The sequence below is a fragment of the Talpa europaea genome (assembly GCF_964194135.1).
Source record: "Talpa europaea genome assembly, chromosome: 6".
Classification (NCBI taxonomy): Eukaryota; Metazoa; Chordata; class Mammalia; order Eulipotyphla; family Talpidae; genus Talpa; species Talpa europaea.
Genome location: NC_140072.1, coordinates 54,891,128 through 54,909,113, shown reverse-complemented (window position 1 = coordinate 54,909,113; position 17,986 = coordinate 54,891,128). Strand labels below are relative to the sequence as shown.

At 40.3% G+C, this 17,986-nt stretch overlaps 1 protein-coding gene across 1 annotated transcript in view; it reads left to right on the top strand.

The window, feature by feature from the left end:
- Positions 1–377: 377 nt before the first annotated feature.
- Positions 378–17,986, top strand: part of ALMS1 (ALMS1 centrosome and basal body associated protein) — a gene marked incomplete at both ends in the record, with an annotated part of 137,681 nt that continues 120,072 nt past the window's right edge. Inside the window, 3 exon segments of the mRNA XM_084234837.1 lie at positions 378–695; positions 1,466–1,525; positions 13,866–13,997. Of these exon segments, the coding sequence (XP_084090963.1) occupies positions 378–695; positions 1,466–1,525; positions 13,866–13,997 (510 nt within the window).

The following is a 17,986-nucleotide window of genomic DNA, read 5'->3' as shown; positions in this document are numbered from 1 at the left end:
TCAGTGCAAGGGCAAAATTCAGTTTTGGCTCAACCCAGCCGAGGGCTAAATTCCCCCCTCCTCCAGAGGAGCCCAGCCCGGGTTTATTGTGAGCTTATAGTACTGTGAGTAAGATCCCACCCGGTGACGGGGGCAAAGTGGTGGCGTCGTCCGTCGCCAACCCCCCCCCCCCATCTCCAGCCTTCCCGCCCACCCCAGCGGGGCGTCCTTAGCAACGCGCGGGCTCACTCCCAGCCCCGCCCGCCGCGCCGTCCGGCGCCCCGCGCCAGGCAGCGGCAGCCTTTGCGCTTGCGCGCGGGAGCAACCGCCGGCCGGCGCTCTCCCCTCCCTCCCCCTCCCCTCGCCTCCTCCTCAGCCTCCTAGAACGAGACACCAACATGGAGCCTGAGGACCTGCCGTGGCCCAGCGAGCTGGAGGAGGAGGAGGAGGAGGTGGAGGAGGTCGAGGAGGCGGAGGAGGAGCCGGAGGCGGGGAGCTTGGGCGAGGACGAGGTGGTGACGGTGGAGGACGTGGAGGAGCAGGGCCTGGAGCTGGGCGCCGACTGCGGCTGCGAAGCCCCGCCGCGGGAGTGTACGGACGACGAGGACGACGAGGAGGCCAAGGCCTGGCTGGAGGCGCAGCCCAGCGGGACTCTGACTGCACCGACGCTTCCGAGGCATCGCTACCTCGCGGGCGAGCGGCCCGGCCCGGAGAGGGTGAGCCCGGCGGGAGGGGTCGGGGGTGCGTGGAGCCCCTGAGCGCCCGCCCGCGCAGCCCCGCTTCTCGCGCGCCGCCTGTCGCGGCCCCGGGCTAGTAATTGCGCGAACTGGGGTACAGGCCAGAGATGCGGGGGGTGAGAGGATTCACCAGAGACAGAGCGGGGAACAGAAGAGGCAGACTAACTGAAATACATTGCTGAGGGGAGCAGCGGGCGAGACAGGAGAGGTCTGCCGCGCCATGTGGGTTGCTCCCTGGCCGGCCGGGGATCGAACTCGTGCTGCAGAGGCTGCGGACAGCTTCACAATGCTGTGCTCAACCCCTCGCGCCACCAGGGAGGCCCGTAATTGCACTTTTAAGGGCTGGCCGGAGCCATCTGGCTTCCTGGGTCCCGACTCTTGGCCTGCCTGTCTGCTTCCAGTCTTACTCTCTTTTTCTTATTTCAAAGACTTCCCTTTACTCTCTCTCACTTCTCGGGTCTTTTGAATTGCATCAAGAGTTCAGTACCCGTAGTAAACCGCTTTGGGGAGGAGGTGGAGCTTACCGTGCGCTGACGGAGGGGGACGGGTAGCTTAGGCCGGGAGAGTGTGGTTGCCCTGGGCGATTTGGTTGGCGAGACAATTAAGAGATTAGTTTGCCTGAAGTGCTGGGCGCCCCTTGAGGGAAACTGCGTGCTTTGTATACACTGCGTGATTAATCTCCTGCGGCTTCTCGCCGTTTGTGCTTCCCTGAACTCATGTGTAACGTTAAAAGGTTTTTTCGCCGGTAGGAAGGTCTAGGAATGCAGAAGGCTCACGCTGCAGTTCCAAACTGTGGAAAACTAGAAAGCGTAAGGAGAAAGAGCTGATTTTAGGGTTGGCTCTCCTGAAAACCAATTTGAAAAGAACCGCTTCTAGTTTATCGCTTTTCAAAAAAAAAAAAAAAAAAAATTCAGGGCGAAAAGAGGTGTGCTCTACTCAGATATCAAGTGATCAGACGTTCATTAAGTTTTCCATTCTTTGCAAGGTACATTGTGGGGACAAAAAGAAAACTAGATTTTATTGCTTTTTGAGACATGATGTAAACTATGAGAAGTGAAGCAAAGTACAGAAATTGAAAAGACTGAGACAAGACTGTACACCTGTGCTGTTCACTACAGTAGTTGTCAGCCCCCATGTGGTCTTTGCATCTTAGTCGAAGTTAAAATTCAGTGTCTCTGTTGTACCAACACTTTTCAGGTGCTCATTAGCAACACCCTTTTGGACAATGTAGACACAAAATAATCCCATCATTACAGAAAGTTCTTTTAGACAATGATATTATAGACACTTGATCATCAGAGAGCAATAGTTGTTGTTTTGCCTGGTATATATTCCAGCGAGGACTTAATTCATTGAACATTATGTTATTGCACATTCACCATGGGCCATACATTGTTCTGGATGCCAAGGAACCTCGGTAAACCCCAACATATTTTTGTCTGACTTTCTAGTATTTGCAGTCTAGAGTAGGAGGCAGACCATTTTTGTTTTCTTATGTTATTTTAAAGATTTATTTATTCATGCATACAACAGCTGGGGGTACAGGCCAAAGGTGTGTGTGGGGGAGGGTGAGAGTATTCACCAGAGACAGAGGGGGGAACAGAACAGGCAGATAGACCGAAGTATACTGCTGAGGGAAGCAACAGGCGAGTGAGGAGAGGTCTGCTGCCCCATGTGGGTAGCTCCCTGGCTGGCTGGGAATTGAACTCGTGGCTACGGGTTGCTTCATAGGTTGTGTCCCAACCCTTGTGCCACCAGGGAGGCCCCAGTAGGCAGACCATTTAAATGGTCACATAAATAAATGAAAAGCTGATATATGCTAATATGTTTGGAAAGCATAGTTTAAGAGAATCTGACCTTGTCAGTGAAGCTGGGGAAAGCCTTCTTGAAGAAGTCATGACAGCTGAGACCTGACAACAGATTGATTAGGCAAAGGGTAGGGGAAAGAACCTTTGTTGAGGGAAAAGCACATGGAAAGGTACTGTTGGTTAGAGAGAGAGTCAAGGCTCTGTGGGAGGCTTTATCCCTGGAGCTTTGATTAAGTCAATGAAAAGATTTTAAATAAGTGGGTTTATGGTAAAATTTGTGTTTCAGAAAGATCACTTTGCTACAAAAGCATAGTGGAAAACAGTTTTGATGGTTGGGGCAGAGGGGAAGCCTGCAACAATAGGTTAGGAGTGCTAGTTAGGAGGCCACTGCAATACCACCAGGGAAAAGATGATGTTTTGGAACAGGGAAATTTTTTTTTTTAATGTTTATTTATTTATTTATACAAGCACTGGGTACAGTCAGAAGCGCGGGAGGGTGAGAGAATTCATCAGAGCCAGAGCGGGGAGCAGAGCAGGCAGAAGGACCGAGGTACACTGCTGAGGGGAGCAGCGGGCGGTAGGAGAGGTCTGCACGCCATGTGGGACCTTCCTCTGGTGGCCTGGGATCGAACTGGCGCTACATCAAACCGGCGCTGCAGAGGCCGCGGGCAGCTTCGCAACCCAGCGCTCAACCGCTGCACCACTGGGGAGGCCCTGGAACAGGGAAATTTTTAAGTGGATACTGAAAAGTGGATTAATTCTAAAAACAAAATTAATAGATAAACTAACTACATGTCTACACTCATTTTACCTTATTGTTGCATTAATATGGATTAGATGAAATATCATATCCCATCGTTGCAGAGGCCCTTGAGGCAAGAAGGAGTTTTCAGGTGTCAGGTTACTGGAAAGGTTGTGCCAAATACTGAGATATGGCAGGTTTTTGGAGGGTGTGGGGGTTGTAGGAGGATGATGGGGTTGCTTGGGATGGTTGTTAAGATTATGGGCTTGATTTCAGAGATCAGAGGATTGCAACTTGTAAGGCATCTACGTATAGACCATAATTCGAACCACACATGTTGATGAAGTCTCTTAACTTTCATTTTGTTAGTGACTTTTTATTGCATACAGCTATTAATATTTACATTTCTGTCTTCAAGTCTAGAGGAGGAATGGTTTATTAGACCACTTTAACTCTTATAACTGCCATTGTGAAAGAAATTATTTAACAGTGAGCTATGTGTAATAGAAAATCTTCCATTTTACAGCAAGGGCTGTAACCTGAGTGGTTTTTCCTCAGAGGGTTTTTTGTTTTTTTTTTTTAAGATTTATTTATTTATACAAGCACTGGGTACAGTCAGAAGCGTGGGAGGGTGAGAGAATTCACCAGAGCCAGAGCGGGGAACAGAATAGGCAGACTGACAAAATACACTGCTGAGGGCAGCAGCGGGCGTGGCAGGAGAGTTCTGCGCGCCATGTGGGACCCTTGCCGCAAACCGGTGCTGCAGAGGCTCCAGGCAGCTTCGCTGCCCAGCTTTCAACCACTGCGCCACCAGGGGAGGCCCCAGAGGTGTTTTTTTTTTTTTTTTTTAAAGAAATCAGAATAGGCACTTCCCTGGTGGCACAAGGGGTTAAGACACAACCCATGAAGCTCTCCGCTGCTGCAGGGCGAGTTCGATCCCCGGCCTGCCAGAGAGCTACCCACATGGCGCAGCAGATCTCTTCTGACTTGCCTGTTGCTCCTCTCAGCAGCATTCTTCTGTCCATCTGCCTGTTCTGTTCCCTGCTCTGTCTCTGGTGAATCCTCTCACACCCCCACACCTCTGACCTGTACCCCAGCTCTTGTATGTATAAATAAATAAATCTTTAAAAAAAATCAGAATACATGAACTTATAAATGGTATGTTGTATTAAAGCTAGTTTTAAGGTGATATAATGAATATTAAAGCTTTTTTTTTTTTAACTTCACTCACATACTAAAAGCTTTCTAAGTTGTTGAAGGAAACTTTAATCTGTTTCCTGCTAGAAATTTATGAACTAGTTAATTTTATTCAGTCTAGTCTCAAATGACAACCAATGTTGGATTCACTTTCTCATGTAACTCACTATATAGGAAGAAATACTCTCCACGATGATGTATAAGATATTGATTAAGCTTATAAGTCTTGTTAGTGAGATTGAACTAAGACATGAAGCTGTTTAAATCCAGTGGAATGTGATAGGCCTTATAAATCTTTAAGGGTCAGGGAAGAGATCAAGAACCTTTGCTGTGTTGTCTTATGCTGGTTCCAGACCTTTCAACATGGATCATTTCAAACACCTCTCCTCATAATTCCTAAACCTAAATTTCTGAGTTCTATTGAGACTAGTTCAGCATGGTGGTTTGGAATCACTAGAAATTCTTGGTCTAACTTTTAACCGGGTTATCAACAATGATTGGAAATCTTTGTTTCCTCTGGTAACTTCTTCCACATCTTCATTCTTAATCCTCTAGTCCTCATTCAATGTCCAGTATATTCCCATCAACAGGTTACCATTTCATAGAAAGGAAAATAGTCCTAGGGCCTCCCTGGTGGTGCAAGGGGCTAAGCACAGCACAGCACTGTGATGCTATCTGCAGCCTCTGCAGCACAAGTTGGATCCCTGGCCCCCTTAGGAAGCAACCCACATGGTTTTTTTTAAGGTAAATCAGGTTTGCTTTTCATATTGGTTGTGCCAGTTTACACTCCAACTAACAGTGTAGTAGTATTCCCCTTTTTTCTGCATCCTTGTTAGCACTTCTTGTTGGAGCTATTTTTAATATGTGCCATTCTCTCAGTTGTGAGATGGCATTGTGTTTTTACCTGCATCTCTCATTGGAAGTGATGATGAACATTTTTTCCATATGTTTATTAGCCCTCTGAATATCCTCTTTGGTGAACTGTCATATTGACTGCCTGCTTATTAATTTGGTGGTTTATTTTTTTGTTATTGAATTGTATTTTTAGCTGTATCTTGGATATTAATCCCTTATCAGTTATGTATTATGTGAATATTTTCTCTCATCTAATAGGGTGTCTTTTCAATCATTTATTTTTCTATAGAAAATCTTTTTAGCTTGAGGTAATCCCAAATTTTAATTTTTTTTTATTTCCGTTGTCATAGGGATTGAGTTACCAAAAACATCTTTATTGTTGATGTCGTGGAATGTATTATCAGTGTTTTCTTCTGTGTATTTTATTGTTGTAGATTTTTTTTAAATAATAAATTTTATTTTTATATTCCCCATACAATTGCAGCCCCCCCATTCTGACCCCAATCCCTCCCCTCCCGCCCCCCCCGCCCCCCAAAAAGTGTCTCTGGTTCATAGTTTTTTGTTGATTGTGATTTTCACTTTCTTATAGTTATTCATTTTCCTGGTCCCTTATTTAAGTTTTCTAGATTCCTGCTATGAGTGAAACCATCCGGTATTTTTCTTTTTCTTTTGGCTTATTTCGCTGAGCATGATCCCTTTCAGCGCCATCCATGTTGCTGCAAATTGCATGTGTTTATCTTTTTTGAATGCTGAGTAATATTCCATGGTATATATGTACCACATCTTCTTGATCCAGTCATCTATTTTTGGGCATTTGGGTTGTTTCCAAAGCTTAGCTATTGTAAACAGTGCTGCTATAAACATAGGGGTGCAGGTGTTCTTTGGAATTGATGTTTCTGTGTCCTTTGGGTAAATACCTAGGAGTGGAATTGCTGGATCATATGGAAGCTCTATGTTTAGTAGGTCCAGAAATCTCCACACAGCTCTCCATAGTGGTTGGACCAGTTTGCACTCCCACCAACAGTGCAGAAGAGTTCCTTTTTCTCCACACCCTCGCCAACATTTGTTGTTGCTAGTTTTTTTAATATGTGCCATTCTCACTGGTGTAAGATGGTATCTCATGGTAGTTTTGATTTGCATTTTCCTGATGACAAGTGATGTTGAACATTTTTTCATATGCCTGTTGGCCATTTGCATTTCCTCTTCAGAGTGTTGTAGATCTTATAGCTAAATCTCTAATCCATTTAGAGTTTATTTTTATGTGTGTGGTTAGTGAGTGATCCAATTTCATTATTTTATATGTGACTTTTCAGTTTTTTGTGCCCACCATTTATTAAAGAGACTGCCTTTTTCACATTGTATGGTCATAACTATGTTATCATAGATTAGGTATTGATACATCCGTGGATTTATTTCTGGGCTTTCAGTTTTAGTCCATTGATCCATGTATCTATTTTTGTACCAATTCCATATTGTTTTTATTTTTTATTATTTTTTTAAAGATTTATTTATTTATGCATACAAGAACTGGGGGTACAGGCCAGAGGTGTGGGAGATGAAAGGATTCACCAGAGACAGTGGGGAACAGAACAGGCAGATGGACTGAAATACGCTGCTGAGGGGAGCAGCAGGCAAGTCAGGAAAGGTGTGCTGCACCATGTGGGTAGCTCCCTGGCCGGAGTTTAAACTCGTGCTGCAGTGGCTGCTGATAGCTTCATAGGTTGCATCCTAACCCCTTGCGCCACTAAAGAGGCCCCCTCCATATTGTTTTTAGTACTGTTGCGTTAATGTTTGAAATCAGGTAACTGGTTATCCATTTTTTAAGGACTGCTTTTGCAGTTTCAGGCCTTTTGTTGTTGCATATAAATTTCAATAGCTTTTGTTCAGTTTCTTTGAAAAATATTGTTGGTATTTTGATGGGAGATTGCATTAAATTTATATATCACTTCAGGCAAGATGTCATTTTGATTATATTGCTTCTCCTCATCCATGAGTATGGGATATCCTTCCATCTCCTTTGGTTACCTATGTCCTTTAGTATAGGTATAGGTCTTGTTCTCATTGTATAGGTCTTTTACTTCCTTTGTAAGGTTGATTCTGAGGTATTTAATTCTTTTTGAATCAATTATAAATGGAGTTATTTTCTTAATTTTTTCTTCATTATATATAAAAAGGATATGGATTTTTGTATGTTGATTTTATAACCTGCCATTTTGCTGTATTTGTCTATTGTTTCTAATAACTTTTTGATGGAGTCTTTAGGATTTTCTGTATATATCATCTGTGAATAGTGGTAGTTTCACTTCTTTTACACTTAGATTCACTATATTTTCTCATTCTGTCTGATAGCTCTAGCCCAAACTTCTAATACTGAGTTAAACAGAGTGGCAATAATAGGTATTCTAGTCTTGATCCTGATATTAAGGGGGAAGTTTCAGTTTTTCACCATAGGTATAGTATTGACTTGGCTTATGATAAATGGCCTTTATTATATTAAGGTAGGTTCCTTCTGTTCCTATCTTGTTTAGAGTTTTTATGAAATGGGCGTTGAATCTTATGAGATGCTTTCTCAGCGTGTATTAACATTACGTATGACTTTTATGTTTGCTTTTGTTTATATGAGGTATTATATTGATTTACATATATTAAACTATCCTTGCTTTCTGAGATAAATCACACTTGATCATGGTGTATGATCCTTTCTATATAATGTTGAATTTGATTTGCTAGTATTTTGTTGTAGGCCAGAGGTATGGGGGTGAGAGGATTCACCAGAGACAGGTAGATTTACTGAAATACACTGCTAAGGAGCACAGCAGGAGAGACAGGAGAGGTTTGCTGCACCATATGTGGATTAGTTTCCTGGCCCGGGATTGAACTCTGGCTGTCACAGTAACAGCACTGAGATGTAACACCTAGGCCTCCAGGGAGGCCCCTCTTTTTGTTTTTTGATGGCTTCCTTTTATGTTTTGTTTAGATTCCATTCCATTGTCTTATAAGTTACTTCAGTTAATTTTTGTTTAAAGGTTCTGCTGAAGTTGGTATATGTGACCTATTGGATGGTCTGATCGCTCTCATTCACCAACACTTGTTTCTGTCCTTTTTGTAATGGGCCATTCTTATAGCTGTGAGGTAGTACCTCACTGTTGTTTTGATTTGCATTTTCCTGATGACCAGTAATTTTGAGCTATTTTCATGTACCTGTTGGCTTTCTGTATGTCTCATTTGGAAAAGTGTCTTTAATTCTTCCACCCATTTTTTAAATTGGGGTATTTGCTTTCTTTCTGTTGAGTGTATGAATTCTTTGTAATTCCTGGGTGTGCTACTGCCTTTGTGGATGTATAAGATGTAGTATATTCTACCACTCATTAGTATCTTTTCTTTTCTTTTTTTTTTGTGGTTTCTTTGCTGTGCAGAAACAATTTAGTTTGATGTCATTCATTTTTTAATTTTTGCTTTTGTGTCACTTGCCAATGGAGTCAAGTCCCCAAAGGTATCACTGAAATCAATGTCATGGAGTTTTTTGTCTGTTTCCTTCTATGTATTTTGTGATTTCAGGTCTTACCTCTAAGTCTTTAATCCATTTTGAGTTGATTTTTGTTTATGTTTTGAGATTGTGGTCTTTTCATTCTTTGAAGAGATTTTCTTTTCTCTGTATTATATGTGTGTCTCCTTTGTGGTAAATTAACTGTCCATGTAATTGTGGATTTCTTTCTGGACTCTCAATTCTATTCCATTGGTCAGTGTGTCTCTTTATGTCAATATTCTACTGTTTGATTACTATAGCTTTGTAGTGTAATTTGAAATCTAGGTGTTTGATGCCACCAGTCTTCTTTTTTTTTTTGAGTCACACATTGTTTTGACTATTCAGCTCTTTTGTGGTTCCATATGGATTACAGAAGTGTTTCCTCTATACCTTTCGTGAATGACATTGAAACTTTGATAGCAATTGCTTTGAATCTTTATATTGCTTTAGGTAAGATGGCCATTTGACAATGTATCTTTACATTTCTTTGTGTCTTCTCTTTTAATAACATTTTATAATTTTCCTTATAGTCTTTCACCTTCTCTGTTAAGTTTCTTCTTAGGTATTTAATTCTTTTTGATGTATTTGAAAATGGTATTGTTTTCTTGATTTCTTTTTTAGTTTGTTGTTTTATATAGGGATGTTACAGATTTTCTTATATTGACTTTGTAACTTGCCACTTTTCTGTACTGACTTATTGTTTCTAATAGTTTTTTTTAGTGCAGTCTTCAGGGTTTTCTGTATCTGTTATGTCATTTGCAAATACTTTTACTTATTTACCAATTTGTATTCCTTTTGTCTTTCTTGCCTAAAGCCTCTAACTAGAACTTCCAAAACTGTGTTGAATAGTAGTGGTGAAAAGTGTACGTACTTTCCTTATACCTCATCTTACAAGAAAGACTTTGGCAGTTTTTCACCATTAAGTATCATGTTAGCTGTGGTTCTTCTTTCATTTATGATTTTATTTATTGGAGTTTTCTTTCATTTTTCTTAGCCTCTGTAGAGGTTTGTCTATTTTATTTTTTCAGAGAACTCCTTTTGGTTTCATTGATCTTTTGTGCTTGTTTTCTTGATTTTTCATTTACTTCCCCTGTAATTTTTATTATTTCCTTTGTTCTAGTGACTTTCATTTTCATTTGTTTTCCTAGAACCTTAATATCAAAGTTAGTTTATTTATTTGAGCTCTTTCTTGTTCATGTGGGCCTGCATTGCCATAATGAACTGTTAGCACTGTTAGCACTGCCTTTAAGTACCCCGTAGTTTTTCTTTTCTTTTTTTTTTTTTTAAATAGAGGCATATTATTTATTTATTTATTTGTTTGTTTGTTTGTTCTGTTTATACATGCACTGGGTACAGTCAGAAGCGCAGGAGGGTGAGAGAATTCACCAGAGCCAGAGCGGGTAGCAGAGCAGGCAGATTGAGGAAACACACTGCTGAGGGGAGCAGCGGGCAGCAGGAGAGGTCTGCGCGCCATGTGGGACCCTCCTCTGGTGGCCGGGGAGCAGCTGGGGATCGAACAGGTGCCGCAGAGGCTGCGGGCAGCTTTGCAACCCAGCGCTTAACCGCTGTGCCACCGGGGAGGCCCAGTACCCCGTAGTTTTTGACATTTTATGTCTTCATTGTTTGTTTCCAGGTATTTTTTAATTTATTTATTGATTTTTTTTTTATTAGCCCATTCAGTACCATTTTGTTTAGTTTCCACATATTTGAGCTGTTTCTTGTTTTCTGTGGTTGATTTCTAGTTTCATGCCATTGTTATCAAAGAAGATACTTAAAATGATTTCAGTCTTCATAAATTTACTGACAATTGTTCTGCAGTCCAGTGTGTGGTCTATCCCTGAGAATGTTCCATGTGCAACTTATATGATTTTTTTACTCAACTTTTTTGGTGTTAGAGTACTCTATGAATATCTAGTAAATCCATCTGATCTAATTTCTCATTTAGGGCTGTTCTTTCCATGTTGATTTTCTGTCCACCGGTGTAAGTGGGATGTTGAAGTTCCTCACTTTTATTGTGCTGTCAGTGTCTCTTTTTAGGTCTTTTAGTTGTTGCCATGTGTATTTTGGTGCTCTTTCATTTGGTGCGTACATGTTCATGAAAGTTATGTCTTTCTGATGAACCCATTTTCACGTCCATACCTGTCTCTTGTCACCTTTTTTTAGCTGGAAGTCTATTTATCTGATACAAGTATGATTGTATCTGCCCTTTTTAGGGTTCTATTTACTTGTAGAAATATTTTCCAATCTTTTACTTTGAGTCTGTGTTTGATTTCTGGAGTTCAGATTGTCTCCTGGAGCCAATGGAAGGTTACATTTTGTTTTTCTGATCCAGTAGCACTCTGTGCTTTTAATTGTGAATTCAAGGCATTGACATTTAGGGTAATTATTGATACATGTTTTGTCATTTTACTAGTTATTGTCTGGATTTTTTGCTGTTTGTTCTTCTCTTGTTCTTATATTTTGAAAGCTCCCATTTGTATAGTGTTGCCTCCCATTTTATTTTATTTTTTTCTCCAGGGTTACCATAAGGCTTATACATAGGGTTGTATATTTAGAAGCTACCTTAAATTGAAAGCAAGGTAATCCTAGATTTATTCAATCAGACTCCATTCTTACTCACTTCCTCTCTGTTGTTTTGGGGCACTTAATGCTTCTAGTGAGATTTGTTTTTGTTTTAAAATAGATCCTTTTATATTTTTTGCAAAACCTCTTTAGAGGAGATATAGTCCTTCCACTGTTTGTTTGTAAAGTTCTTTATCACTCCTTCAATTTTGAATGTTAGCCAAGCTGGATAGAGAATTCATGGGTTGAGTTTTTTCATTTAAAGCTTTGAGTACTTCTTGCCACTTCCTTCTGAGCTACAAAGTGTCTGTTGAGAAATCCTCTGACAGTCTGATGAGTGTCCTCATGAGGGTGACTCCACTTTTCTATAGCTGCTTTTAGGTTCTCTCTTTTAATTTTTTCCTTGTAAATTATTATTTGTCTTGTCTTGTTGTGGTCTGTTTGGGTTTATTGTGTATGGGATACTTTGAACTTCCTGTATTTGAATGTCTGTTTCCTTCCCTAGCTTGGGTAAGTTCTTGACTATTCTTCAAATAGGATTTCTGCTCTTTTTTCTCTCTTCGTCTGTAATTCTTATAATATGTATGTTGTTCCTCTTGATGCTGTCTCATTGGTCTCTTATGTTGTCTTCATTTTTTTTTTTTTTAAGATTTATTTATTTATACAAGAGCTGGGCTGGGGTACAGGCCAGAGGCGCGGGAGGGTGAGAGGATTCACCAGAGACAGAGCGGGGAGCAGAACAGGCAGATGGACTGAAAACTCGGCTGAGGGGAGCAGCGGGCGAGACAGGAGAAGTCTGCTGTGCCATGTGGGTATCTCTCTGGCTGGCCAGGAATCGAACCGCCACTACAGATACTACAGACAGCTTCACAGCGCTGTGCTCAACCTGCTGCACCACAGGGGAGGCCCGTCTTAATTTTTCTTATATCTTTTTTCTTTCTGCTTATCTTTTTGATTGATTTCCACTACCCTGTCTTCTCACAGATTTGTTCCTCAGCCTCAATGATTTTGCTGGTGAGCTCTACTGCTGTATTTTTTTTTTTTTAATTTCAACTATTTCATTTTCTATCTCTCTGACTTCTATTTTTCTTATTTTCTCTGCCCTTGTTTTATCTCTCATGTTGCTCATTCACTGTTCTCTTAATTTCACTAAGCATCCTAAGACTATTGCTTTGAATTATTTTTCTGGAAATTTAGTTAGAACTTTTGAAATAGAATCCCCCCCCCCCCCCCCCAGTTTTGTCTTGATCTAATGGTTGGCATGAATTCCTCTCCCTCTACATTCTGTTTGGTAGTCTGTGATTATTTTTATGTTATAAGCTAGAAAGCTTTCTTTTCCATTCCTACTGCAACTGTGTTGAGTCAGAATTATAGTTCATAGGGTATTTCTTATGGTCTTGGCCTTGAATACTGTGCTTTCTGGTGTTGGCTGAATCTGTGTCTCTAGTTAGAGTGACTGGGTCATGAATCATCTTGGTGTAGGATGGGATGGGGGCTTCCTGAGAGTCCTGCCTTCCCTGTGTGTGCTGTGGATGCTGGTGTTGCAGATTGCTATACATATGTGCCTCCTTCAGTGCTGTAGCTGCTCCAGTGGAAATAGTGATCTGTAATCGCCATCTGATCAAGGTGGGTCAAGATAGACTTTTCCAGTGATGCTCTCCCAGAAGTCCCAGCTATCAACTAATCCTTTGGCTGAATCCAACTCTAAATTCTGCAGATTTTCCTTGAAGCTCAGGCACATGTAGGGGGTTGGGAAGATGAGTTTTTATGGGCACTGTCTTTATCTCTTTAAGGATCTGAGATGTTCTTATTTTAAAGTCTTTTGAAACTGTAGTTTGTAATCTCATTTTTAGCAGAGTGCTATTTTGTTTTGTCTTTCATTGCACCTACTCTACCTGGTACTTTTGGGGTTGTCTCTGCCATGTCCCTTGTGGCTGCTTCTTTAGAAGGAGGTCTTATATTAGAATATTTGGGTTACTGTTCTCCAGGACTATTGTTGAAACTCTCAGGAATTATTCCCAGAATCTAGTGGGTGAGTTGATTTAGATAATTTTTGTTTGATTGCCTGTGATCGTTTCCATTTGCATTGTTTCAGCCTTGGGCAGCAGTCATAAGTATTGTCTCCTTTCACATAATGGAGAGTCTTGCTTCAACCCCTGACTTCACAAAACAAGCCTGACTAAGTTTTTAAAACAAATAACTTGCTCTTTTATGTTTGTTTCTTTTACCTCTGGGGTATAGGAAATTAAAGAGATTGCTGTGGTTTATTGGAAAGTATGATGAGTTCCTAACTGATAACCTCAGTCCCTTTTTTTTAAAGGGAAGGTAATAACTTGGACAGTGTTTTTGAAGTCAAAAGGTTATTATAAATGTCAAAATATTTTATAAGTTGTTAGGTTTTATTGTATAATCACAGTGATTGTGTTGCTACTCTATTTAAATCTGCTTTTGATTTTCAGGTTGTACCATTGACCCATCATGTATGGCAACAAGACAATAGTGTCTGTCAAGACAATAGTGGAATGCAGATTTTTGATACTAATGTGGTCCGTTTGGAAAAAAAAGCTCAGTGGGGCTATAGGGGTGATCAGGTATGTCTTGTTTAACTGGCAAACTCCGTTGATAAACAGCATGAGAAATTCTGATTCAGCTGTAAAGAATGGAAAGATGAATTACGAATTACTGTAATCTGTTTTTCTGATAGATCTTTAACAACCTTATTTATATACTAGTTCATTTTCTATACCCCTCCCTACCGTCCTGTAGGACTCCTGTATATTCTTCAAAATCATTTGATACTTTGATAGACTATATCAATATCTATATCTACATCAATATTTTGCTTATTAGAAATTAAAACATTAAAATATTATAATTTTAAAATCATATAAAATTTATTTTAAAATAATTCATTACAAGTAACATAAATAATATATTTTAAAGTGAAAAATGACTGTTTTCCAAAATAAAAAATACTATTTGGATGAGTGGCATTGTTTTTTATATTTTTTGCATATATTATTTATTTATTTATTTATTTATTATTTGTTTGTTTGTTTGGTTTATACATGCACTGGGTACAGTCAGAAGCACGAGAGGGTGAGAGAATTCACCAGAGCCAGAGCGGGGAGCAGAGCAGGCTGAAGGACCGAAGTACACTGCTGAGGGGAGCAGCGGGCGGCAGGAGAGGTCTGCGCGCCATGTGGGACCCTCCTCAGGTGGCCGGGGAGCAGCCGGGGATCGAACCGGCGCCGCAGAGGCCGCGGGCCGCTTCGCAACCCAGCGCTCAACCGCTGCGCCACCGGGGAGGCCCCTATTTTTTGCATATATTTTAATGTCAGAAACAGTTGGTATTTTAGAAAGGTTCTCCAGAAAAATTGAGCCAGTAGAAGACATATACATACATACCTATGTCAATACATCTGTATGTATATATATATTAAAAGGAATTGGCTCATATGATTATAGAGATTGAGAGTTCACAGTATCTGCAACTTGGAGGCTAGTAAAGCTGATAATATAGTTCCAGTGTGACTCTGAAGGCCTAGGACCAGGAATACCTGTGGTGTAAGTTGTAGTCCAAATTTGAATGCCCAGGAACAGAACAGCTGATGTATAAGTTTAACTCTTCCTCTGGGTCTGGAGGCAAGAGAAGACTGGTATCTCAGCTTGAAGACAAGCATGCAGAGAGTAGATTCTTGCATTGTCTGTTTTGCTGTTCAATCCTTTAATGGATTACATAAGACCTACCCACATTGGAAAGGGCAGTCTGCTTTACTCTGTCTATGGGTCTAAAGTTAATCTCAGCCAGGCATACCCAGAATAATGTTTAACCAAACAAACATGTACCCCCATTCATAATACAGGCCAGCCAAAGGGCCTGGCTGGAGTTTATATAGGGTAGGTTTACTTTGCCTCCTCTCTCTATACAGTCAGTATAAAAAACAGACTGTGGTAAGCACCAGGAGGCCTCCCTGAGTTATTTAATATTCTTTGAGGGCATGTTTATGGTAGAGCAAAGTCTGAAAATAGATGTCTTTCTTTTGTTCTTGTCTTATAAAATACAAGCCTTGGGTGGATTCTGTATATTTTCATTTCTGCCTTTCTTCTGGATTCCTCATAATTCCTTAGAAATTTATGCCACTTTATAATTCTTTTCACCTTCTGGTTATTCTGCTCATTCATCCTTGTTTCTGTTATCTGAATTACCTTTTTATTCACTGAAAGCTACAGCCCTTGCTATAGTATCTTCTCTTAGTTTCTTTCACGTCAGCCTATTTTGTCTTATCTTATGCATGAAATTCTTAGATATTTGATCCAACCCGTAGGTGTCTTTTCTTATATTTGCCCTCTCAACTTTCTTCTATTCCCTCTCAATGCATGTTCACAGTCTAGACCTTCTCATCTGTAGCAGCTTGATACCAATGTCTCATCCTCTCCTTCCCTTCAATTACTACTCCATTTTTAATATTCTGCTACCCTATTAAGAACATTTTCAAAAATTTGTCTATTTCCTGATACCTTACTCATTAAAAATAATGATTTATTGAGGTATACTTTAAATGTAGCAAACTTCATTTTTGGTGTACTGTGTGATGAGCTTTATACCACATTTGATTTGTTATATACAAGGTTGCTATCACCCCAACGAAGTTCTTTTACCCGTTTGTGTAGTCAGTTATCTTTCTTATTGCTAGACCTTGGGAACCAATGATCTGATTTCTGTCCCTATAGTTTTTTTAGACTTTTGAATCTGACTTCTTTTACTTGGCACATGCTTTTGAGATTCATGTGTTTGTATGAACCAATAGTTTGTTCTTTTAAATTTTTTATTATGGAGTAGCATTCCATTCATATACAGGTTTTTATTTTTATTTTTTATTTATTTTTTTTTTAATAGAGGCATGTTTTATTTATTTATTTATTTGTTTGTTTGTTTTTTGTTTATACATGCACTGGGCACAGTCAGAAGTGCGGGAGGGTGAGAGAATTCACCAGATCCAGAGCGGGGAGCAGAGCAGGCAGAAGGACCGAAGTACACTGCTGAGGGGAGCAGCGGGCGGCAGGAGAGGTCTGCGCACCATGTGGGACCCTCCTCCGGTGGCCGGGGAGCAGCCGGGGATTGAACCGGCACCGCGGAGGCCATGGGCAGCTTCGCAACCCAGCGCTCAACCGCTGCGCCACCGGGGAGGCCCAGGTTTTTAATAGACAATATGGTTTTCACTTGAGTAAATACCTAGGAATAGGATTGCTGACTGATCTGGTAATAATATTTGTAAGATAAGAAAGTGCCAAACTATTTTCCAAAGTGACTAGCATTTTGTATTCTCCAGTATGTATGTGAGTTCTGGTTGCTTTGAATCCTTGGCAGCTCTTATTATTGTCAGGTGGTTTTTTTTTTTTTTTTTTTTGTAATTTTAACTCATTCTGGGTATATTATCTATCATGTTCTCATTTTTTCATCCTGTGGGTTTTTTTTTTTTAAATCAGTAATATTCTCACAATTGTAACCATCTAAAATGTCTCCAAACATTACCAAATGTTTCATGACTGGGGTGTTTGTGGTGTGTGTGTCTATGATCTATTTTGAGTTGACTTTTGTATATGTTATGAAATAAGGGTCCAGTTTCTTTTTTTTTCCCTTTATATAAGAATATTTATTGTTATCTCTTTTGCTGAAAATAGTCTTTTTCTCTAGTGGATTCCTTGACATCTTTTTTTGTATTCTCTATTCTATTGACTTATATGTGTATCATTTCGACATAACTTTTTGCATTACTCTACGGTTTTGACATCAGATAGTCTGAGTTATCCCACTTTTCCGTCTTTAGAAATGGCTTTGTTTATGCTAGATTTTTTGAATTTCTTTCAGTTTCTATTTGAGAAGTCTGCCCAATTTTGATTAAGATTGTCTTGAGTCTATAAATCAGTTTAGAGAGAATCAACATCTTAACAATATTGAGTTCCTGTAATCCACAGACAGCGTTTTTTTTGGTTTATTGTGGTTTATTTTGTGTTCTGACTTCAATTCTGAAAGCAGATGTCGCCAACAGCATTTATTAGCTAAATACAGTGAACACTTTTCTGTCTTCATCCTGGCGTGCAATAAATAGCACTTGACACTGTTAATTACTGCATAACTTTTTTGGTGAGGTTTAATTGATTTGCCCTCAAAATTTGTTTTTATTTAGTCGCTTTATTTGTTATCCCTGCTGACATCTGTCAAAAATATTCAGAAATTTGAGGGCTTTTTTTTTTTAATATTTATTTTTATTTTTGCAAGAACTGGGGAATAGGCCAGAGGCATGAGAGGGTGAGAGGTTTCACCAGAGACAAAGTGGGGAACAGAACAGGCAGACAGACCAAAGGCACTGCTGAGGCGTAGCAGCAGGCGAGGCAGGAGAGGTCTGTCATGCCATGTAGGTATCTACCTGGCTGGCCGGGGAATCGAACCTGCACTACAGAGGCTATGGACAGCTTCACAGCGCTGTGCTCAACCCGCTGCACCACTGGGGAGGCCCAATTTGAGGGCTTTTTTAATCTTGATTTAGAAGGGTATTGTAATACAAAGAGACATTGT